Genomic DNA, 24,196 nt, shown 5'->3' with positions numbered 1-24,196 from the left:
AAGGAGAAGCAAATCTAAGCCAATCGGAGGCTTGAAGGTGGGGTTGTCCCGCCTTCCGCCAGAATGACCAATAGAAAGCGCGGGCGGTGTGTTTGAAAGCGAGGCCAAAGAGGGTGGGAGCGCGTGCTGCTGGGAGTTGTTTGGAGGTTGGCGGTGCGGGGCTGACGGTCCTCAGGCAGGGTGATTATGTCGCACAAGCAGATTTACTATTCGGACAAATACGACGACGAGGAGTTCGAGTACCGGTTAGTGCCGGCGCGGGGGCAATAACAAGGTCGTGAGCTTTGAAAAGTGAGGGCACGAGGAGTTAGTAACGCGGACTGAAGCTACAGAATGGCGCATGCGCGGGAGATGAAGGGAATGGGTGCGAGCGATGAGAGCGTAAGGCGCATGCGCGAAGGGTAGGGTGCGATCGTAAAAGAAACCCTAAAGTGGTAGAGAATTTGGAGTAAGCTGTCCTGTTGGGAGGAGGCGTGGGTGGACGTGGTTAGAGTATTAGAGTGCCGACCACCCTCAGCTTTGCGGGTTGCTGGATCATTCTCTCACCTTCATTGAGCAAATTGAATTTGCCTTCTTGATACTACTTGTATCATGGCAACACCGTAGAGCCTCCTGGGAGAAGGTGGCAAAGGCGGATCCCGAATTTTCCTCTAGGCTTCAAAGTGAGGGGAGTTCTGAGAGAGCCTGAGTGTTGCTTATTAATTCATGGAAAGGGGGCGTGGTTGCCTGGCTTGTTTTAGGAAGTGGGCTTCGAAGAATTGGAGTGGAATAAAACCGGCCAGGAGCATTGAGAAAAGACTTAAGATAGACCTAATAGATTCCCGTCAAATATTTGAAGGGCATCTACTTAGGAAACAGTTATGGAGTGCTTATAGGTTTCAGGTGTTCTACTAAAGTGCAAGGATAAGCCATGGTCTCTGCTTTCAACAAACCTAAAAATCTGTGGAAGTAATGACAGATAGCAGAAAGAAGGTGATAATTGGTATGATAGAACTATGTACAGATTGTGGTGGGAGCACGTACAACTTGCCAAGCATGGTGAAGAAAGGACTCCCTATAGTTTGCATTTGATAAACCCTAAATCCATAATTCTAGATTAGAAAATTAGGGAAGACAAAGAATTCTACAAATATTGGCATTCGACCAATCTATATGAAGCGTAATACTTAAAACAACTGGAAGCTTGCTTTCCTTGTGTTTCTTCAGCCTAGTGCAGGGCTCTGGGCCTTCTGGAGAACTCAGTGTCTGCTGACAAACACACTATTTGTATTATTTTTATGCCAAATCCTTGGGAAAGGCCCCCCGGCCCTGTTTGGACCCAATTAACTTTCTTTTCCTCAGCTGTTTTTCTCTACATCTGAACTAGGCTAACTAAAATTAAGTGCTTATAATGTCTTAGGGCTAGAGAAACATCACTAATTTCATCCCCTGGAAGATGTAAGTCTTGGCAGTGATATTTGGTTTAAGAAAAGGGTTTGTTTGTTTTTTTGGTCTAAATAGGTATGGAAGCCAATCTTTATGCCAGGGACTTGTTAAGATGTAAGCTATTTTCAGACATTTAGACTAGAATTGACTCTTTGGGGGAAAAATCCCTTTTACTTAGCACAGAGAGAGCATTCAGTACATTTTCATTGAAAATGATGAAGTCTGAATCACCCCAATTCATGTCAGAGTAGTAATTTCTTTGCCATGAAAGGAGACTTATCCTTGGTTAGAAAAGCATGGAGTTCCCCCCAAAGAAGTCTCATGGCACATCCCTTCAGAGTTAGGAAAATGAAGTTAGGATAGATCTTAAAGGATAAGATATATTTCACCCTTTGTTCTGACTCTTCCCTGATAGGCCTTTCCTCTCCGTGAAATTACTTCTCTCCCTTCCTCCTTACAATTCTGTTCAAAATTGCCTTTACTTATTGTGTGTGTGTGTGTGTGTGTGTGTGTGTGTGTGTGTGTGTGTGTGTGTGTGTGTGTGTGTGTGTGTGTGTGTGTGTGTGTGTGTGTGTCTGTGTGTGTGTCTGTGTGTGTGTGTGTTGTGGGGTTCCCATTATATTAGGGTCATCAACTAGAAGATTATAAGCTCCGAGAAGGCAGAGTCAATATATCAACAGTGTCTGGAATTTAGGTGCTCATTCACTGGTGTTATTTATTGATGTGTACTTTTTAATATACTTTTGTGAGAATGTAGGTATCTTGGCCTTTATTTCTAGCTGCCTCTGCCCCACAATAAGATTATATAAACTCCCTGCCATTACGAACTGGTTTGTCTTTTCTTGCCTCTCTTGGCTTTATATGCAGGCACTCGTCTGACATACTGTACCCAGTACTGATACAGATTCCCCACCTTCCCATGTTTCTGTTACAGGCATGTGATGTTGCCCAAGGACATAGCCAAGCTGGTCCCTAAAACCCATTTGATGTCTGAATCTGAATGGAGGAATCTTGGCGTTCAGCAGAGTCAGGGATGGGTCCATTATATGATCCATGAACCAGGTCAGTGCAATGGCAGAAAGCAACCATGTAGGACTGAGGAAATGAAGGAATGATAAGGTTGCATAACCCAAAGAAATAGGGGGAAAGTGGGGATGATTTACTAGTTTCTTAACTCACCAGCCATCTAGAAAAACAGGAAAGTAAATAAGAAAAAAAAATAAGAAAAATAAGAAAAAAAATAAGAAAGTATCTGGGAAGTTCAGAAACAACCTGTCACTGAAAAAACCTCCTTTAATCTCTAATTTGGTCAGAGGATTTTTTTTTTTTTTAAGGCTACATATACACTGGTAGAGGTTATGGCCCCTGCTTCATTCTCCATCAGAAAGTGAATTTGGGGATGTGTTCCAAATAAACCAAGGAGAGTATATTTCTTGATAAGACACCAGACACCAAACTGCCAGACAAAACTAATAAAGGATGCCCCGGGGCTGCACAAACATAGCAAGAGAACTGATACTGACAATTCTGTACTTGGCACACAGGCCAGGCTTCGGGGTCTGCTTCTAAGGCCATATGCTTAAATCTTAATTTAGTTGTAAAGATCTGAGTGGGTGATACCTGGGAAGTGGGAGTGGGAGATACTATAGGTTGTGCATAGGATGATGTGAGCTTGTCTCTTAGATTTCACTCACTCTTTCAGAACCTCACATCTTGCTGTTCCGGCGGCCACTGCCCAAGAAGCCAAAGAAATGAAGCTGGGGAGCCACTTTTCAGCCTCATGCTTTATACAGCTGTCCTCATTTGCTAACATCTTTCTGATGACATTATTATGTTGCCTTCCTGTTTCTCACTTTGATATTTAAAGGATGTTCAGTACACTGTTTGAACGTGTTGGAGACTGCTTTGCTTCTTGAGCAGAACCAACAGGACCATGGCCCAGCCGGACAACTGCTCTTTGGGTTGCAGCCTCAGCTAAGTGTGACCCCCAAAACCAATGTGAGCTCTATATCCAGCAGAACACACTTGGCAGATGGAGGAAGCATCTAAGAATAAGACCGTGGCTGTTACAGGGATTGTGTAAACTTCCTGTTTTTTTTTTCTGCCAGGTGTTGTATGTATGGTGATTTATGTTTCAATGTGTTGGAAACTTTCCATTTTATTCAAGAAATCTGTTCCATGTTAAAAAGCCTTGATTAAAGAGGAAGTTTTTATAATCTAATTCTCTCATTGTAAAGGTTTTTTCCCCCTCTCAGGGCAAGCATCACATTCACTATCATGGTTCTAATTATATGCCCTTCAGTGAGATAATGAAGTTCAGCTCTTTGTTAATAATGAGGTTTATTTCAACATTCAGGTAACTGGTTTTTAATCTACTTTAAGCAGACTTTGCTGTCAAACATCTACTGAAATATATTTCACTCTAACTACAGGCCTAAGAAAGAGGTTATATGGGGACAACTTCATCTCATCAAAACAAATGAATTCTTTTCTTCAGTCAGGGATGCTGCCATTAACGTAGTCCTGATTTTTGAAGGGTACACAAGGGAGGAGGCTGTCAGCCAGAGGCTGCTAGTGCACTCCACTTCCTGACCAGCCTAAGGCTCAGGCACACCTCTGGCCTGTTCACTCCGCACAATGGTTTGGGGGTGTTTTCAGTGGTTCTCACCGTGGCTGAACATTGGAATCACCTGGGTAGCTTTAAAAGTGCTGATGGCTAAGTCATTCCCAGGGAAGTTGACTTAATTGGTCTGGGGTGTGGCCTGGATGAGGGAATTTCAAGCATTCTTACACAGGTAGTTACAGCACTAACCTTTGAGAAAACAGTTGTAAACTGTGGCTATTTGAGAAAACATTTCGCCAAATAATAGTTTACCCTCTACTTTGAACAGAAGTGCTAAGTAAGGGAGATTAATCTTCCCACTTCTGTCTTCCATTCATTTTTTCCTTAGAGCAGTAGTAGTTCAAGTGTGGTCCCTGGACCAGAAGCATCAACATCACCTGGAAACTCCTTAGAAGTGTCCATTCTTGGGCTCCACCCTAGACCTACTGAATCAAACTCTGAGGGTAGAACCCAGTGACATTTTAACAAGCTCTCTAGGTGATTCTGGTGCATACTTAAGCTTGAGAACCCACTGTAAAGGATCAGACCAGAGCTGATGTTTTGGGGAGGGCGGCGGGGCTTGTCAAATATCACCATTACTAAGAAAGATGATGTAGCATATATGGCTTACGTCATTAGGAAAGCCTGACTTTGTTTTTTTAGAGCTGAGACTCTCTTAATTGGAAAAAACACGGGGCTTATTATTTGAGAAAGAAGGGTCTAGAAGCCTGGCTCTACCATTCACTGTAGTGTTTTGTGGTTGTTGTATGGCATCCCTTCACCTTTTTGAGCCTGTTGCCCATCTGTAAAATGGGCATCATATCTATCTTAGAGGGGTTTTAGGAGAGTAAAATGAGGCCAGGTGTGGTTCATCAGTCCTCTAAATGAATGAATTTTAGAGCTTTACTACAGAAAACAGTGGCATCAGCATGACAGGAGTGTGGTGCTCCAAGGACAATTATGCTTAAAGGACAAAGAACGACCCTGCCTGAAAAAGTTGCAGCGTTACACCCCCTACCGGACTCTTAATCGCCCTCCCCACCACGTTGAGATGGTTATGAAATTCCTGAGCCCACCTGGGCAACACCCACCTGGGCAACGGGACCTGTCCCAAATAAGGAAAGGCATCTGGGCTGTCCCACTCTCACCAGATAGAAGGAAGGTGTATGTGCCTCAGCCAATCAGTAAACGAAATTTTCACCCCGACCATTCTTTTGTTTTCTGGCTATAAAAACTGATCAATAGCACATGTTCGGGCTTGACTCTGCCAGACTGCTAGGAAGTTGGCCCACTGTTCTGGCAGCGACCCTTCCCTCTAATAAATTCTATCTTCTTTACATTCTGCCTTGTGTCTGGAAATTCTTTTCCAACCCGCGTTCAGACCACAACATTTGGTGGCCTGTACGGGGATCTCCAGGGGCATCTCTTTCCCCACCTCCTCTCCTCATTCCTTGGGACCCTCTGTGAACAGGCAAGTTGCTGTGGAAGCAAAGGAGGAACTCCGACCAGGGCCACAGCCTGTGTGTTCCGAAGCTCCCGGTTCACTTTGCCCCAGTAACTGCCTCCCAGAGCAGGTGAGGATCCCTCTGTCTTCCTTCCGACTGAGGACTAGGCCAAAGGGTATCGTGCGGGCACGGGTAAGGCATTTAAAAGCCATTAGGGTGCCTGCTGCTTGAAGACTCCCGTGAAAGGATAAGGCGGTCCTGGAACGGACCAGGCTATTAGAGCGCCTGCCCCCAGCAAGACAACTTCCGTGCAACGCGAGGCACATTGTGGACAAAGCAAAACACACAGCCCCCAGTCCCTTGGCCACCGCCTCCTCGGTAGGGATAGAAGGTGGAATCCTCAGTCCTCTTTTCTGTCGCTTCTGCTTCTTTCTCCTCAGCTCGGACTGACTCCAAAGGACCTCACCGCCTCTAGGTCGTCCCGGGAACTCCTTCCCATCCCTGAGAGTCTAATAACGGTGAGTCAATTCCCGGCTGGCGTCCGGGGATTCCCCTCTCTGGTCACTGATGCCCTGGCCGCACGGTTTCTCACTGCTCTGGCCACCTCAGTCGGACGTGACAGCTGAGACAGTAAGCATTTTTGTGCCTAAGTCGCACAGAGACATCACTGAGACAAAGAGGGCACATATGCCTGTCAGTGATTTTTTTTTTTTGCCTGTCAGTGATTTTTGCCTTTTTGCTTGTCAGTGATTCTCAGTAGCCCCATTCTATGGCATTGGGGCTAAGAATGGGTTCAGGTACATCTGTCCCCTTAGACTCACCTCTTGTTTATATTCTCAGGAATTGTAAGGAATTTGATCCAGACAGTCTCAAAAAGAAGAGGCTCATTTTCTTTTGTAACACGGCTTGGCCCCAATACAAACTGAGGGACCAAGAACAATGGCCTCTTAATGGGACGCTAAATTACAACATGATCCTCCAACTTGATCTCTATTGTTGGAAACTAGCAAAGGATTCCGAGGTTCCATATGTCCAGCCCTTCATGGCCCTCGGTCAGAATCTGAGCCTGAGGGACTCCTGTCACATGTGTTTCTCCATTGCCGCTTTAATGCCTCGTCCTCCCCACCCTCCTCCTTCAGCTTCACTACCTCGTCCCTCCCCATCTCCCCCTCCACCAGATATCTTGGATGACCCTTCTTGTCCCCGATCTCCCCAGCCTCCTCCTCAACCTTCTGCTCCCCAACCCCCACCCCTGTACCCAGAAGCAGACCTTCCACCCCTGCCCCACACTCAGTCACCAGTAGCCCAATGCTCTGAATCGAGTCCCGATATGCTTCCCCTACGAGAGGTTGCTAACGGAGACCTAGGTGCTATCAGAGTTCATGTCCCCTTCCCCATGTCTGATCTCTCTCATATTCAAGGGAAACTGGGCTCCTTTAGCCAGGACCCCTCCATGTTCATAAGGGAATTCCAGGCCCTAACTATAGCCTTTGACTTAACTTGGCCAGATATCCACGTGGTCCTAGCTACCTGCTGCATCACGAGGAAAATGCCAGGATCTGGGCTGTGGCTCAGGCCTGGGCAGATGAGGCACACGCTCGAAATCCTAATGAGAACCGAGCAGGGGCAGAGGCAGTCCCACGGGCAGACGCAAGATGGAGATAGCAGGAAAATAAAAATGGGCCAGCAGGAGGGCTCACTAGGAGACATTACACGATTACCTGTCTACTAGAAGGTATGAAAAAGGCAATCATCAAACCTGTCAATTATAATAAACTCAGAGAAGTCACACGGGAACCCTCTGAGAATCTGGCCCTTTTTCAGGCCCAATTAGTCGAGGCTATGAGGAAATACACCAGCCTAGACCCTGAGACCCCTGAAGGTCAGGCTGTACTTGCAGTTCACTTTGTAACCCAGGCATCCCCAAGCATAAAACAGAAATTACAGAAACTAGAGCAAGGGCCACAAACTCCATTTTCTGTCCTACTTGACACGGCCTTGAAGGTTTTTAACAATAGGGAGGAGGCTTCTAGGAACAGACGAGAACTGAGAGAGGAGGAAAAATTAAAACGACACGCTCAGTATATGGCTCTTGCCATTACTCAGTCCCTCCCACAACAGGGACCCACGGGAGCCCCTCTCCCATCTCAGAAACCACCGTGGACCTGCTACCAATGCAGTCAGCAGGGGCACACTGTCAGGAACTGCCACACCCCACCACCCGATATCACACGCCCTTATCATCAAAAGGGCCAACTGGAAGAGGAGTTGTCCCTGCCGCCCTCAAGCTGGTAGGCCAATTCCACAATCACCCAACACTCGGGGTTTTTCGGTCCCAGCCCCCGTGGGCCGAGGTCAAAACCAATTACCCCTGTCAGTGGTAATTGACTACCAGGAGCAAGAACCGGATTGCACTGTAGATCTGGGGCTCCTGGATGTGGATGACTGAAGGTGTCTGAGGCTCAACCTACAAGACCCTATGTTCCCCATAAGACTGGAGGAGCCCCGGGTAACCCTGGATGTGGCAGGGGCTAATATAACCTTTCTAATTGACACAGGGGCTACTTATTCAGCCCTGACTTCCTTCTCTGGTCCCACTCGCCATTGTCCCACTGGTCGTTCCTCGATCCTCCTAACAGGGATGGGAACAGGCTCAGCAGGACTCTTAAACTCTATTTTCACTGCCCAACAGCTCTCTCTTGAACTCACACAACAGATTGCCAACCTAGCAGCTCAAATTAACATGCTACAAGAACAAATAAATTCTCTAACAGGAGTGGTTTTACAAAATAGAAGAGCTCAGGACCTCCTAACGGCTTATCAGGGAGGGACTTGTGCAGTGTTAAAGGAAGATTGCTGTTTTTTGGTTAATCAATCAGGCAAGGTCCAGACCAATTTTCGGGCCATGTATATTTAACCTCCTTGTTAAGTTTGTCTCTTCCAGAATACAAATGGTGATGCAACAAAAACACCAGCCAGACAACACTCCTACAACCCCTTGAACAAGCCGCCATCACTTTACATGGGGCCCACACTCCTCCCTAGATACACCCTGACAGAGAGCAGGCAACGGGAACCCAGGGCCCCATGATGCCCCTGCTCAGCAGGAAGCAGCCAGAGTTTGTCACCCCTTCTCACAAAGGGGTTCCAGAATGCCTGAGAGGGAATTAGGCAGTTAGGTAGATATGAGCAGGGTACCCAATAGGGCCAAGGAATTGGCCCTATAAATAGAAGGGGGAATGTGGTGCTTCAAGGACAAAGACTGACCCTGCATGAAAAAGTTGCAGCGTTACACCCCCTACCAGACTCTTAAATCGCCCTCCCCACTACGTTGAGATGGTTATGAAATTCCTGAGCCCACCTGGCCAACACCACCTGGGCAACGGGACCTGTCCCAAATAAGGAAAGGCATCTGGGCTGTCCCACTCTCACCAGATAGAAGGAAGGTGTATGTGCCTCAGCCAATCAGTAAACGAAATTTTCACCCCGGACCATTCTTTTGTTTTCTGGTTATAAAAACTGATCAATAGCACATGTTCGGGCCGACTCTCCCAGACTGCTAGGAAGTCGGCCTGCTGTTCTGGCAGCAACCCTTCCCTCTAATAAATTCTATCTTATTTCATCCTGCCTCGTGTCTGGAAATTCTTTTTCAACCCGCGTTAGGACCACAACAATGAGAGCTTGTTAAATGCAGATCTCAGGCCCCACCCAAACCGCATGAATCCTGTAGATTTAAACAGCATATTAAGAAGGCCCCCATGGGGACTTTCCTGGTTAAGAATCTGCCTGCCAATGCCGGGGACGTGGGTTTGAGCCCTGGTCTGGGAAGATCCCACACGCTGCGGGGCAACTAACCCCTTGTGCCACAACTACTGAGCCCGCGCCTATAGCCCATGCTCCGCAACAAGAGAAGCCGCTGCAATAAGCCCTCACACCGCACAACTAGAGTAAAGCCTGCGCGCACCAACAAAGACCCAACGCAGCCAAATAAATAAATAATTTAAAAATAAAAATAAAAAAAGAAAAGGCCCCCAGATAATTCGTAGGAGCGTTCAAGTTTAAGAAGTACTTTTAAACAACCTCTCCCAGTTAATTGGTCTTGGAGGTACGAGTGAGGGCGGCGACTAGGGAGTGCCACGTGTCCACTTTGGATTCTCACATTATCCTACCTTCCTCTTATTTCACTTGCTTCTGGTCTAAAAGTACTTCTTGGGGCTTCCCTGGTGGCGCAGTTGTTGAGAGTCCGCCTGCCGATGCACGGGACATGGGTTCGTGGCCCGGTCCAGGAAGATCCCACATGCCGCAGAGTGGCTGGGCCCGTGAGCCGTAGCCGCTGAGCCTGCGCGTTCGGAGCCTGTGCTCCGCAACGGGAGAGGCCACAACAGTGAAAGGCCCACGTACCAAAAAAAAAAAAAAAAAGAGGTTTCGGTAATTAGCTTTGCTGTTTATAACAGAGACAAATGAAAGTTCCACACACTAAAAGGTCACCTCCAGGATCTTGCTACCTCCCAGGCAATGCTGACAATTTTTCTTGGCTGTCCCTCCAACGTCCATTTGCCACAATATAAAATCCCCTCTGCACCAGTGCCAGCCCCCAACCCCTTAGAATAAGTCATGGTTAATGAATAACAGCATATGCATACAAGAATTTTAACACAGAGGTTAGAGTCAAGCCTCTCTTTACTTCCAGCACGAGACTGGAGCACCCCAAAGTCCTTAAAGAACCTCCAACCACCACCAGTCATTTCACTCCCGACTCCTCAAGCCCAGCTCTGAGAGAAAAGCCCCGCCCTCCAACTAAGGCCCGGCCCCCATGTTTCCGGGCGAGGGGTGACCACGTGGTTGTCGCCAATAACAACCCAGCACTACTCCCGCCCTCTAGCTAAAGCTCGAGAGCGATAGTCGACTACACCAATTGACCCTTAAAGATTGTGTGAGCGACGGCCAAAATGACCAATTAATACGAGGTAGGTAGGAGTCTAAGGCGGGACTCTGAGTACGGAAGCTACCACGGGAGGGAAGGAGAGAGGGAAAGACCCGGTGAAGGGGCAAGAGGCAGGTGAGAACCTGGAAGAGCTCAGCAGTCTGAAGCGTGGCGGGAAGAGACAGGATTCCGGGCTAGAAAGGGTGCGGAAGCCAGCAGAAGAAGGCGGCTGAGTTTTGGTCGTGGGTGGAGGGAGGGAACGCACTTAAAGGGGCCAAGGCCCAGGATAAGGTAGACATTTAAAGGAACAGATGCCCCAAAGAGAAGAGGCATTTAAAGGTGCAGATGCCCAAGATAGAGCAGACCCTAGAGGAGCCGAGCTCAACGGACAGAAGACATTTAAAGTGGTAGGTTCGGGAGAGAAGGACATTTTAAGGAGACTAGGACCGAGCATAGAAAACAGTAAAAGAGGTATGGGCTAGGGTTTGAGAACACGGTTATTAAAGGGACATGGATAAAGGAGTCGATTGTCAAGGGCGTGATGAGGAAGATTGCACTCCTGCTCTCCCCCATTGTCCTTTCTGGCTCCTCCAGGTTCCCTCGACCCCGGAACCCCAGTTCCCAGGCTATGACCCCCAGTGCCCTGTAGACCTGGCGGGCCCCGCGTGCTTGCGCCCCCTATTTGGGGGTCTGGGTGGCTACTGGAGGGCCTTGCAGAGGGGCAGAGAAGGCAGGACCATGGCATCTAGGGCCTCTGAACCTCCCCCAGGGCGCAGCGTGACGGCGGGCATCATCATTGTTGGAGATGAGATCCTCAAGGTGTGTCTGGGACAGAGGAGGGGGGAGGGGCAGCGTTCTCCTGTCCTCCGGAGCTTGCTCCACGTTCTGTTGAGGGAGGGTGAACCAGGGTGGGAGCCCCCTTGCTGCAGTAGGGTCCTGGAGTGAGCCCAATATATTGGAGGAAAAGTGACCTTCATTCTTTCAATTACTGTGTTGAAAAACTTGTAGCAAAGTCCCTACAATTTGCCAAGCACTATGGTAGGGGGAGGGGTGGCTTTACAGAAATGACAATGCATGTATTATTTCAGAGTTATATCCAACCTGTTTGGAAAATGATCCAAGGCATTCCACAGAGTAGATAAGTGAGATAGAAGGAAAGTACTAGAAGGGGGAAATTACTTCTGAATAATCAGGGAAGTCTCACTAGAGGTCATGGTGGGCATCAGGTTTGTAATAGTAATATTGAGTGCTTACTAGCCCCTGGCAGTGTGCTTATTACATCACATATGTGATTTTACTAATCCTCACAACAACTCCATGATGTGGGTACTTTTTTTTTTTCCCTGCTGAGCCGCCCGACATGTGGGATCTTAGTTCCCTGACCAGGGATCAAACCCACGCACCCTGCATTGGAAGCGCGGAGTCTTAACCACTGGACCACCAGGGAAGTCTGATGTGGGTACTTTTATTATAAATCTCAATGAATAGATTATGAGACTGAGGCTCAGAGAGGTTGAGAAACTTGCCCACAGTTGAACAGCTAGTAAGTGGTAGGTGGGGTTCCAACCTGATTCTCACTTACTCCAGAGCCCCCCTTAACCACTAAACTCTCTGTAGAGAAGTAGAAGAAGATGGGGCTGGAAAAGAAGAGTGGACACACACCATAGACTCACAGCCTCAAATATTCTGCAAATGAATTTTAACTTTATTCTGTATATGGTTGGAAACAACAAATGGCTTTTGAGCCAAGAGTGATGCAATCACAGTGACACGTTAGGAAAGTTGTTCAGGAGGCACAGGGCAGAGTGCTGTGGCTGGAGGCTGGGATTCTGGCCAGGGGTCTGCCGCCACTGTCCAGGTGAAAGGTGCCAAGGACCCGTTTGGTGGCAGTAGGAACAGAGGGAAGAGAGCAAATGGAGAGACATTTCAGAAGAAGAATTGACAGCTTGAAGAACCTGACACTGTGGACTGTGTCTGGAGATGCCATTGACCAAAGGGACAACAGCCAGGGATAGGGTGAAGATGCCCAGTAAGCACCTGAAGCCAGAGGACTAAAACTGTCAGGGTTGGTGAGGAAGTAGATGAGTTGTCCCCATACAATTGATGATTGAATCCATAAGCAGAGATGAAGGCCCAAGGGGGATCACATTACCCCTGACTCCATTCACATGGATTTTCCCACTCTTGCGCCTAGTCTGGGCTTCTGCGTAGCCCGAGGTGGTGTCCCCCAAAGAGCAGAGTGCCCCATCATCAGGCAGATGCAGCCTGATCCTTCCCCCTTTGCCCTTCATCCCTACGGCACTGACACTGTCATCTTCCCCATCTCCAATCTCGCAGGGACACACTCAGGACACCAATACCTACTTTCTGTGCCGGACACTGCGCTCCCTGGGGGTCCAGGTGTGCCGAGTCTCTGTCGTACCCGATGAGGTAGCCACCATCGCGGCTGAGGTCACGTCTTTCTCCAGCCGCTTCACCCACGTCCTTACGGCAGGGGGCATTGGCCCCACCCATGATGATGTGACCTTCGAGGCAGTAGCACAGGCCTTTGGGGACGAACTCAGGCCACACCCTGAGCTGGAAGGGGCCATCAAAGCCCTAGGGGGGGAGGGCTGGGAGAAGCTGTCACGGGTGCCCTCCTCTGCCCGCCTACATTATGGCACAGATCCTCTCACTGGCCGTCGGTTCAGATTCCCACTAGTCTCCGTCCGAAACGTCTACCTCTTCCCGGGAATTCCGGAGCTGCTGCGGCGGGTGCTGGAGGGGCTAAAGGGACTGTTTCAAAACACAGCTGTTCAGTTCCACTTGCGAGAGCTGTATGTGGCAGCTAATGAGGCCTCTATCGCCCCCATCCTGGCTGAGGCCCAGGCCCACTTTGGGCGCAGGCTTGGCCTGGGTTCCTACCCTGACTGGGGCAGCAACTACTATCAGGTGAAGCTGACACTGGACTCGGAGGAAGAAGGGCCCCTGGAGGAATGCCTGGCCTACCTGACTGCTCGTCTGCCCCAGGGATCGCTGGTCCCCTACGTACCCAACGCTGTGGAGCAGGCCAGTGAGGCCGTGTACAAACTCACTGAGTCAGGTAGGGGCCTCCGGGGGGAGGGGCAGCATACATCAGACCTTTGGTGCCACCCTCAGTCTCAGGAATGCAGGGGCTGTTGGAGGCTTCCCCCAGATCCAGGAGAAGGTAGAAGATAGCTACAGCTGATTCATTCATTCTTCCAGTAAATATCAATTGAGTACCTCCTTTCAGCAACACTGTGCTGGCTGTTGGGGGTATAACTCAACAAGACAGAGGTGTGCCCTATTCTGGACAAGGAGTTTAACAGGAGAGGGAGACGTTAAACAGGTAATCGTGCATGAGGTGTCAGTGATGGGGGGGGGTCTCCATAACAGGGAGATCAGCCTTGATGTGGGGTCCAAGAAGGCTTCTCTGGGCGAGTGACATATAAGCTGAGTGCTAAGGAGGATTTGGTCAGACCAGGAGGTAGGCAAGAGTAAACTGTTAGAGAATGGAAAGAAACCAGGACCTCCAGAGGGAAGACACTGAGGTGAAGAGTGCTATGAGGTGTGGCTGAATGACAGGCTGGGGGCAGACTGCAGGGCCGAGTGGGCAGATGAAGGCGTGGGGAACACTGGGAAGATATGGAAGGGTTTTAAGCAAGGGCAACTTGGCCCCCACTGCCCTTTGACCACTGCCCTTTGACAGTCATATGTCTCTATCTGATGCCCTCTTCCCTGCCTGGCTGGCAGGGTCTTCTCTGAGAGAAAAGGTGGCAGGCGCCCTACAGACCATTGAGACTGCCCTGGCTCAGTACAGCCTCACCCAGCTCTGCGTGGGATTCAACGGGGGCAAGGACTGCACCGCCCTCCTGCACCTCTTCCATGCCGCTGTGCAGAAGTGAGCCAACCCCCTGGAGGCAAGACCCCAGAGATAGATCGGCCCCATCCTCTAGTTCCCCATCCTAAGAAGCAGGGAGGAAAGGGGGTGTCTGGGTGGGGTTTGGGAGGATGGTAGCCATAGTGACCTCTCAGTTCCATTCCCCCACCATATTTATTGAGCGTCTGACACCTGCCTGGCGCGGGGTATGGACGTGCAAGCCACCATCCCCGACAACAGGGTGGTCACAGTCCTGTCGGGGAGGTAAGGCTTACATACTGGAAACAGGAGTGTATGCTCCAGATTTGAGAGGTAAGAGGTCAGAGTGGGCTTCCCAGACGAAGTGGGTTCTGATGGATGGGAAGGATGAGGAAAGGAGAGAAGGGGAGGGTGTCCATCCCAGGGGCCAAAAGGCAAGCTCTCTGGAGAGCATTTCCCTGCCCATCCTGGCAAGCCAATGGATTCTGCCCCCTCCCCAGGAAATACCCTGATGCTCAAGAGCCCCTCCAGATCCTGTATATCCGCAGCATCTCCCCTTTCCCTGAGCTGGAGCAGTTTCTACAGGACACCATCAAGAGGTACTAGGGACCTGAAGGTTTGGGCTCCAAGAGGGGCTTGGCAGGGCCCACTCTTGACTCCCACTGCTCTTCCTCAGGTACAGTCTGCAGGTGCTGGAGGCTGAGGGTGACATGAAGCAGGCCCTGAGCGAGCTGCGGGCACAGCATCCCCAGCTGGAGGCTGTGCTGATGGGCACCCGCCGCACCGACCCCTACTCCTGCAGCCTCGGCCCCTTCAGTCCCACTGACCCAGGGTGGCCTTCATTCATACGCATCAACCCGCTACTGGTATCAGGGAAGGGGATTTATCGCCTTCAGTCTCGTGCCCCCTATCAGTCATTGCTCCTTGGCTACCTGAGGTGGGGGAGGTTAGACCCTGGGGCTTGGATGAAACAGCCCCATCATCCAGGGGAGGTTGTGCTATTTGTTCGTTCAGCCTTTTGACCAATTTTTATCGAGCACTAATTCAACGGCAGGCATCCTGCTTTCTCCTGTGGACAGAACAATGACTTAGACCTGTGCTGACTGATATGGTAGCCATGAGCCATTTATTTACACTCAAATTGTAATTAATTGAAATGAAATACAAGTTGCTAAAAAAAAACCAAAACTGAATTGTATACTTTAGAAGGGTGAGTTTCATGGCATGTGAATATCTCAATTTTTAAATTAAATTACAATTCAAAATTCAGTTCTTTAGTTCTACTAACAACATGTCAAGCAACCACCATGTTAGCACAGATAAAGAACATTTCCATCATTGCAGAAAGTTCTACTGGACAGCACAGGCTTACACAGACATAGATATCCTTTCCCTGTCCTGGAACTTAGATGCCAGTGGAGGGTGGGTTGAGAAATGGAGAGGGACAGGATAAAAGCTTTCTCCTTCTTATTGGTTGGCCTACACAGAGCAAGATGTACCAGAGAATTGGGTAGCAGGCCCTCCCTCAGAGGCCAAGGGAGCCGAAGAGCCCCGGATAGTCCCCTTCCCAGGTGGCAGTGGATAGGTGTGGGAAAGGAAAGTATGTGTGACTCTTCTCTGACTCTGACCTCCCAGGACTGGACCTACAGAGACATCTGGGACTTTCTGCGTCAACTGTTTGTCCCATACTGTATCCTGTATGACCAAGGGTAAGGGATTTGGAGGAAGAGGATGGGTGTGTGGAAGATGTGAGGGTGCTGGGACTGGGAGAGCCGAGCCCACCACACTCACCCATGCCCTCCATTCCCATTCCCCCGCCCCACCAGCTATACGTCACTGGGGAGCCGGGAGAACACGGTGCGGAACCCAGCCCTGAAGTGCCCGAACCCAGGAGGACAGCCCACCTACCGTCCAGCCTACCTGCTTGAGAACGAAGACGAGGAGCGCAACTCCCGCACGTGACCTCCCACTCCTGCCCTGTCCAGGAGGAAGAGAAGGGGGCCATCCTGGGGTCTAACCTGTCAATAAACCACTTCTCCTGTGCCTGTTGCTCTGGCTGTGTCTTCCTGCTTCAGGGGACGGGAGAAGCAGAAGTGGGCCAGGCCCTGGCAGCTCGGAGCCCTCAGTGCTCACTCTGGGGCGGCGGGGGAGAGAGGAGGCTGGAAAGGAGCTCTCATTGATGATTTTCAGTGCCAGCCTCAGCTGGAGCCCACCAGAGGGCAGGAGCAGGGAGCAGTGCCAAACCCTGGGGGAAGGGATAACTGGGCAGGGCAGCCAGGGCTTCGAGGCCCAGGCTGGAGGAAGGGAAGCTGAGCTGGCCTGGCTGTGGAGGATGAAAGATGGAGTGGCCAGGCCCTCCTCCTACTAACCCCACCCCACCATCCCTGGGCACAGGGGCTGACTCAGCCCATTCTCAGGCCCAGAACTTTCCCTGTGCTAGACCCTGGGGCCTTTGTCCCCACAGTCATGAGGTCTGAAGGGGGTGGGGACAATGTTGATAAAAGGCACTAGAGGCAGCTCCCACACCCTTCCTCAGAGCTGCTGCCCACATGCAGTCCCGGATACAGCCCCTAGCCCAGGCCCTGCCCTTCTCCCTTGGAGGAGTTCTGCGAGACACTGGACTCCGGGTGCCTGTCATGAAGACGGGCACAGGGTGGGAGGGCCTGCAGCGGACCCTGAAGGAAGTCGCCTACATCCTCCTCTGCTGCTGGTGTATCAAGGAGCTGCTGGATTAATGGCAGCAGGGAGCTGCCTCCTCCCCGCTGGCACCATGGCCAGCATCGCTCAGGTGGGCAGGGTAGGGCAAACAGACAGGAGGCATGGCTGCAGCTTCTGTGGCGGAGCCTGCCTCTCAGCTTCCCATTCTCTTTTTTAGCACCCAGCCCAACCCCCATCAAGGCTCCTGGGGCCAGCTGTGCTTGACCAAGGACGGGCCACAAACAATGAGTGAAGTGTGATCCTGCTTTGAGTTTGTGCCATCTGTCAGACCTGCCTCATCTCTCGGCCTCTATTCCCAGGCCCCACCTCCAGTGCACCTCTGGTGCACAGGAGCTTGGCCTGCTGGCTAGGACCCCAGTCAGACTGCAGCAGAACCTGGCACTCCTCCAAGCCTGGTACAGTGAGCCCACCGGCCCAGATGGCTGATCTTACCATACCCTCTTAGTACCAGGAATGGGCTGCCCCCAGTATCTCTGTATGAGAATCACTGAACTGTATGTATAATAAATAAGCCTTGAGACCAAAAGTTCTAAATGTCTACAGGGAAGTCAGAAAAAGTCAGCACTGGAAGAGTCTGGGAACCAAGGAGGGAAGGAAGTTTTCCTGGATAGAACAGAATGAAAGCCAGGTTTCCTGACTCACTGGTGCCTGGGTGGGGAGGGCGTTGGGTAGAAAGGCCAGGTTCCTCCCAACTTGTAGACAGGGAGGAGTCCAGCTTGGGTGGGGTCTTCTTCTGTGAGGCCCTGTGTGTAAGGATGGGAACCCAAATAGAAGACCTGGTCTGGCCAGCTCCCTGCCCCTGAAGATCTTGGGGAAAGCACTGAGCTGGTGCTAGTTCCCAGCTTACGGAGGAAGTCCGGCCCTGCTCTAGCTCACACACAAAGCTGCAAGAGAAAGCCACCTGTATGGCCACACAGGTCCCTCAGGTTTATGACAGTGCATAGGACACAAACAGCCAGAATGAGCAGAATTGACTCTTCACTTCCCCTCGGCAGCCACCAACACATGCTCTCCCTGAATCACTCCCAGTGGTAGGCACACACCAGCCATTTACATCGTCTTGTTCCTGCCTAATGACATGCCCACTCACAGCCCCCAACGACCTCAGAGCCAGCCAGTGTCCCTGGGATCTCTACCCAGCATTCCCTGGGGCCCAGTTATGCCCTCCCCCCTCCATTCTGTCCTGGGACACTGGCCTGGAGATGGTGTATGTGGCCCTCCCTCACTGCCAGGGACCAGCTCTTCCTCAGACTTCTTAGTTAACTCCTTTTTCTCTGGGCTTATTTTCTTTTTCTTGCTTTCTCTCTCTCTCTCTTTCTTTTTTTTTTTTTTTGTCAAAGTAATATATGCCTAATAAACTCTGATAGTAAAAATTATCTCCCTCCCACACCTATCCCCCAGCTCTCCTGCCTGGAGGTAACCATGGTGACCAGTATCTTGGACAGCATTCCAGAGATAGTCTATGCATATACTGCATCGTCATTCATTCTTTTTTTTTTTTAGTTTTTTATTTTAATTGAAGTATAGTTGATTTACAGTATTATATTAGTTTCTGGTGTACAACACAGTGATTCAAAATTTTTACAGATTATACTCCATTTAAAGTTATTATAAAATATTGGCTATATTCCCTGTGCTATACAATATATTCTTGTAACTTATTTATTTTATACACAGTAGTTTGTACCTCTTAATCCCCTACCTCTGTCTTGCCCCTCCCCCTTCACTCTCCACTAGTAACCACTAGCTTGTTCTCTATATCTGTGAGTCCATTCTGTTTTGTTATATTCATTCACTTATTTTTTAGATTCCACATGTAAGTGATAACATACAGTATTTGTATTTCTCTGACTTATTCATTAAGCATAATACCTTCCAGGTTCATCCATGTTTTTGCAAATAGCAAAACATTTATTCTTTCATTTAACAAATATTATTGAGCATCTGCTATATGCCAATCTGGCTGATTTGAATACAGCAGTGAACAAAATAGATCCCTGTATTCATGGAGTTTACATTCTGGTGGGTAGAGACAGAAAATAAAATATAAACATTAAAAAATAAGTACATTGATGTTACTAGGTGATAGGTTCTATAGAAAAAGAGAAAGTCAAGCTAAGGATGGGAGTGGAGGCAGGCCTAGTAGGCCATGGTAAGAACTTGAGATTTTATGCTGAGTAAAATGAGGAACTGTTGCAGGCATTTGAGCATAAACTGATTTTTTATTTAAAAGGCTCACACTGGCTGCTGGGTTGAGAATAGACTTTAGAGGACCAAGGGTAGGATAGTAGAGACCTTTTAGGAGGTCATGGGCACAGTCAGGGCCAGACATGTTGGTGGCTCAGAGCAGGCTTACAGCAATAGCAGTAGGGAGAAGTGGCTGCACTTACATATACTTATACTTCTAGTTAATAACATACTCTATACCCTGTTCTGTACCTTGCTATCTTCCCTTCACATACCTCGTACAGGAGTCCACATCAGTATATTTAGAGCCTGCCCATTCTTTTGTACAGCAGTATGGTACTCTATAGTACTCCAACTTAAGGTTATTTCTTATCCCTGGCAGCCCCTCTTTAGACATCCACAAAATGCAGGTCAGTGTTCTTGCCTGGTGCCTTCAGAGCCCCAGGGCACAGCAGTGAGAAGGTCCTGAATCCAAGGAGAGAGAGGTTAGTGGTAGAGATGGACACAGAATTCAACTTCCCATCTGAATTTGGAGTTCCCTCTCCCCCTCATAGCCTGCACCCTGCTTGGCCAACCCCAGCCCTTCCCTGACTCAAGCTCTAGACATTTGCCTCCTTTTCCTTTCTTAGACCTCACTCCTACCAAGCTGGGGCAGTGCCTGGAGGTGGATCCTGAAGTCTGAGTGTTCTGACTTTGCCAGGGGAGGGGATGTCTGGCAAGGGCTACTGGGGAAGTAGTAGGGGTGGAAGGCAGGGCCTGTGATTGTGGCAGGTGGTCGGAGCTGAAGAGGGGAGAGAAGTCGTGACTGCCAGTAGTCCAAGGAGAGTGTCAGAGCTGGAAAGAGAGTGTCAGAACCCTGAAAGTGGAAAGACTGAGGAGAGGGATGGGGAGGATAACAAAAACCTCATATACCATTCCAGAGCCCTTTTCAGCTACAGAGTGTGCGAGCGTTACAAAAGTCCACTTCAAAAGTAGGCAGGACGGGGCTTCCCTGGTGGCGCAGTGGTTGAGAGTATGCCTGCTGATGCAGGGGACATGGGTTCATGCCCCAGTCCGGGAGGATCCCACATGCCAAGGAGCGGCTGGGCCCGTGAGCCATGGCCGCTGAGCCTGCACATTCGGAGCCTGTGCTCCGTAACGGGAGAGGCCACAACAGTGAGAGGCCCGCGTATCGCAAAAAAAAAAAAAAAAGTAGTTAGGACGAGGGCAATTGTCCCATCTTAACATGAAGGAACAAGCCCAGAGAGGTGTGGTGACCTCTCCAAAGTCATATGAACAGCACACTGCAGTAGGGTAGTCATTTAGTGAACCCAGATTCTCTCATCTCAAATTCAGGGCTTCTCTCCTGCCTTCCTCTTCTGAACTGGTGCTTGGGATGGTAGCCTAAGTGGCCTGGGAGGCAGGGCCAGGCTAGCAGAAATGTGGAAGGGACTATCCACCCCTATTCTGCACCCACTCCATGATTTCCCACTTCACCTCAACCCTAATCTCCCCTTGTTCTTGATTTCCCCCGCGCTCATTTGGGAGGCCCAGCTACGCCCTTTTCATGTAAGCCACAAAGCCAGGAGATGGTTCCCTGGACTACACCTCCCCACTGGTCTAGAAGGGGAAGTGAGATGTGGCAGCTTCCCTGCAATGTTCTCTTCCCAACTAGAGTAAGTTCAGGTTTTAAGTGTCCAAACTACTGTCTCAAGAACTCACTGGAGGGGGATGAGGGGAGCAATAAAGGAAGATGTGCAGGCACCTAGACAGGGAGGGATGGGTAAGATCTCATTTACCCTTCGGCGCCCCGGAGCCCTCTAGTGGCCACAAGGGGTAGGGGACTGGGCGGGGTAAAACAGGGAAGGAGACCAGGCAGAACTGGAAGTGACCCCCAAGTACGACAGCATGCGGAGGAGCGGCCTGATATCCAGGATTCCCAGCTGATTACGTCGAATATAAGACCGTCAGTGGTGTGCAGAAGCTGGAGGAGAGGGCTCAAGAGAAGTGGTCTGAGGAGCCATGCGCAATAAACTGGATATTATAGTAATAATCTTGGGAGGGTCCCACGTTTTCCCAGCTAAACTGAAAGACGGGCAGAAAGGGGAGTGTGGCAGTTGTTTCACTAGCTCCAGAGCGCAGACCTCCAAGGGCATACGCTCTTATTTGCGTCCCTATTTGCATCTCGTTTGCATATGAGTTATTTCCCCTTCAAAAGGCATTAGTCCTTTCTCAGTTATGCCCAGCTGAGACTGTCTACTCCAGTCTTTGCCAGCCTTGGGGGCATACCCATTCTTCTGGCCATTCTCTGACCCCTCTGACCTCCGCCCCTCAGTATCCTCAGGTCGTTCTTTCTCAACCCTTTACCTACCCCAGCTTCAAAGCAGCGACCCGGCTTCTCGAGCCGGGGGACCTGCGCCACCTGGTGGCTGTCCGGAGGAGGCTGAGGGCAGAGGGGTTCAGTTTCGCCTTCTCTGGGACGTGGAGTTTTGGAAAATGTTCCCCCGAGCTTCCTGAGGCTAAATTTATCTCCCCCGGCCCTGGGGGGCGCAGAGATCCCGGCGACGATTAGCGCTGCGCGACACCGGGCTCCCGCCCAGAGGCCCGGAATAGGCGCCGAGTTATAAATAGTGCAGCCCGCAGGTGTGGGGGGAGTCGGCGGGAGGGGGGCAACCCTGGCAGCCACGGCTCCTTCAGGTGGGTTGGGCGGTCGCGGTGGGGGCGCCGGGGGGCGGCAGGGCTGCGGTCTGAGCGCCCCCAGCGGTTTCCTGGGCGGCGGGTTTTTCGAGGGAAGCGGAGGCAGCCGGGGGAAGGCGGAGAGCGGGGAAGAGGTGGGCGCCGAAGCTGATGCGCCGCTTCCAGCTCAGCCCCCCACATTCCAAAGCAGGCCCCTAGACCCACTCACTCAGGACCCCGCCCAGTCACAGCCTTGCCTTTCTTCCCGCCAGAAGCCCTCTCTCCTCCAGGCTCTGCAAACATCCAGCTCCTCTGCAGCTCAACCTTGGCGCACGTGGCCCGGCCTAGGAACCTGGCCCTCACCCCGAATCGCTGTCCCAACCCCAGGTGTGCAGTTCTCCCTAAAAGGGGTTAACTCCCGGCCTGGGCGTTCATCCTTCTCTTTGGTCAACCACCTCACTCTCCGGGTATTTACCCACCTCCTGCCACACAAAATTAAGGTCTAGTTGGTCGCCTGAAGACCAACTGAACGTGCGGATCTTGGACGCTCCCCGATCACCTGGAGGGCCCTTGGAGAGCCCACACCTGCCCTCCAGTTCCCAGTTCCAGTCCAGGCCTAGTGGCGGGGCAGGGGTAGCGGCAGGCCCCAGGGGCCAGGCTGGGCTTTCGTGGGAGAGGGCGGGGCCCCCAGTCAGCGTTTCTTGGCCGACGCGGTCTCAGTGGTTTGGCGAGGTAAGGGCCCGGGAGTTGGGGGTTAGGCGGGAATTTCAAAGTCGGGGTTCCCCACTCCGACTTCTGAGCGAGGGAGCTTTGTGGACCAGAAGAGAACGTGGGAGGGGGCGTCACTGAGAAACTAACAGGAGGTTCCCAGACTCTCGAGACTCAAGTGAGGAATGGCATTCCAGCCACTGAAAAATCCAGGTGGGATCCAACAAGACGCCTGAGGCGACCCCCAGGGATGGGGGACATGGCGAGCCCGCTGTTCGCTTCTCTATACCTATGGGCTGATGCCAAGGCGCCCTCCCTTCTATTGCCTCTAGAGGCCCTGGCTCTACCCTCCCCGAGCCACTTTCCCGCCCCCCTTTTCCTCGGCCATGCCCTCTCCACCCCGAAGCAGCCCCCTCTCAATTTCACTTGTGCTTCTGGCACTGCCGTCTTGCCCCTGGCACGGCCCTTCTCCAGGCTAGCGCGACCCCGAGCTGGGGAAGGGAGGGAAAATCCCTGGCCTGGACCCCGCCGGCTTCGGGCGCTCGCGAACCAGAATCTGTCCGGCTGGGCCGAGAAGAAAACCCGGAGCAGTGACCAGCCTCGGGACCCAAGAGGGACAGGGACGATAGGAAAACCTGGAGCGGATTACCCGAGCGGGAGAGACCCATGCCTGCTACTGCTACCCCCTCCTTCCTAGAGCCCCCCTAAATCTACAGTGAGATAATGTCTGGGGTGGGGGGCTGTTTGGTTTGGCCTGGGCCCTCAGGGGCGCCTCACACTTTCCGCCCCTGGCTGGGGAGCAGGGCAGCGGCCCCGAGGCTGAGTCACGGCCGGAGGGAGAGAGAGGGAGGGACCGGGACTCCGCCCCTCCCCCTGCTCGGGGATCCCGGGTCAGCCCGGGTGAGGGCCAGGGCCCCCCTGGCGCCGCCTATTGTGGTCCAACAGGTTGAGCTGGTGTCCCGCGGAGCCACCTGCTGGAAAGGGAGGGAGGCCCTCTGCGGAGGGGGCTGGGGTTGGAGAAAGCAAGTTCGACCCGGTTCGGCCCGGCCGGCCTCGGGGAGCGGAACCTGGCCCGCCGGAGCCGGATTTGAATCAGTTTTACACTAGTGGGAGGGGCTCTTTGGGGTACGTAGCGCCGCAGGCCCAGTTGGAAGCGTCCCAAACAGGCTACCTTCCTCAGTTGGGGGGCACTGAAGTACCTATCCTGATCTCCCCCCCAAATCCACATACACATCGTAAAACACTCAGACCCCTCTCGCCTCCCAGGTCTCTGAGCGAACCCAAGTCCAGAAGTCCCTCCTTCGCGGAGACTCAGTTTCTCCACTTCGGGAACAGCGGGATGGAGGCGGGGAGCAGGAGCGTGAGCGTTCCTCCCCCTCCCCCTTAACGGACCTGGCCCCTCCCCTCCGACAATGCCAAGGCCGCATCGGGCACCGGCTGGAGCGCAGAGGCTGCTTGCCCAGGGCGCCGTTCCCTCCCCGCGAGGCGCCGTCACGCGTGGGGAGGGACGCAGTGTGCCCGCACCCTCAATTCCCCCGCCTCCAAGGGGTGGGGTGGGGCGTAGGAGCTGGAGTTGATGGCCGGGTGGCTCCCCTCCCCCTACCTCCAGGGGCCCTGACCTGATTATAGCCCCTCACGGGACCCCCTCCCTCAATTCCCTAAGTCCCCGCCTC

At 51.5% G+C, this 24,196-nt stretch overlaps 4 protein-coding genes across 8 annotated transcripts; 3 read left to right on the top strand and 1 right to left on the bottom strand.

The window, feature by feature from the left end:
• Positions 1-118: 118 nt before the first annotated feature.
• On the top strand, positions 119-3,646 carry CKS1B (CDC28 protein kinase regulatory subunit 1B). The gene is made up of 3 exons (XM_060137318.1): positions 119-245; positions 2,360-2,487; positions 3,128-3,646. The coding sequence occupies exons 1-3, from the start codon at positions 187-189 to the stop codon at positions 3,178-3,180; spliced, it is 240 nt and encodes a 79-aa protein (XP_059993301.1). The 5' UTR covers positions 119-186; the 3' UTR covers positions 3,181-3,646.
• Positions 3,647-10,479: 6,833 nt separating this feature from the next.
• On the top strand, positions 10,480-16,304 carry FLAD1 (flavin adenine dinucleotide synthetase 1). 5 transcript variants are annotated; one of them, XM_060137282.1, is made up of 8 exons: positions 10,480-10,531; positions 10,991-11,215; positions 12,734-13,478; positions 14,150-14,297; positions 14,756-14,854; positions 14,932-15,121; positions 15,891-15,964; positions 16,082-16,304. In XM_060137282.1, the coding sequence occupies exons 2-8, from the start codon at positions 11,135-11,137 to the stop codon at positions 16,215-16,217; spliced, it is 1,473 nt and encodes a 490-aa protein (XP_059993265.1). In that variant the 5' UTR covers positions 10,480-10,531; positions 10,991-11,134; the 3' UTR covers positions 16,218-16,304. The 5 variants fall into 5 exon arrangements, with proteins under 5 accessions (XP_059993265.1, XP_059993254.1, XP_059993260.1 ...); XM_060137271.1 differs by lacking the exon at positions 10,480-10,531 and adding an exon at positions 10,657-10,867 and having other exon boundaries at positions 11,166-11,215; XM_060137277.1 differs by lacking the exons at positions 10,480-10,531; positions 10,991-11,215 and adding an exon at positions 10,659-10,803.
• A 153-nt stretch (positions 16,305-16,457) lies between these two features.
• On the top strand, positions 16,458-17,488 carry LENEP (lens epithelial protein). The gene is made up of 2 exons (XM_060137292.1): positions 16,458-17,043; positions 17,131-17,488. The coding sequence occupies exon 1, from the start codon at positions 16,805-16,807 to the stop codon at positions 16,988-16,990; it is 186 nt and encodes a 61-aa protein (XP_059993275.1). The 5' UTR covers positions 16,458-16,804; the 3' UTR covers positions 16,991-17,043; positions 17,131-17,488.
• An 824-nt stretch (positions 17,489-18,312) lies between these two features.
• LOC132515456 (atherin-like) lies at positions 18,313-22,250 on the bottom strand. The gene is made up of 4 exons (XM_060141871.1): positions 22,232-22,250; positions 21,511-22,001; positions 20,939-21,123; positions 18,313-19,625 (listed from the first exon to the last, which is right to left on the bottom strand). The coding sequence occupies exons 1-4, from the start codon at positions 22,248-22,250 to the stop codon at positions 19,550-19,552; spliced, it is 771 nt and encodes a 256-aa protein (XP_059997854.1). The 3' UTR covers positions 18,313-19,549.
• Between the last annotated feature and the right edge of the window lie 1,946 nt (positions 22,251-24,196).

This window comes from Lagenorhynchus albirostris, chromosome 2 (assembly GCF_949774975.1).
Source record: "Lagenorhynchus albirostris chromosome 2, mLagAlb1.1, whole genome shotgun sequence".
Taxonomy (NCBI): domain Eukaryota; kingdom Metazoa; phylum Chordata; class Mammalia; order Artiodactyla; family Delphinidae; genus Lagenorhynchus; species Lagenorhynchus albirostris.
The sequence above is the reverse complement of the archived record's forward strand: the minus strand, read 5'-3'. Positions and strand labels throughout refer to the sequence as shown.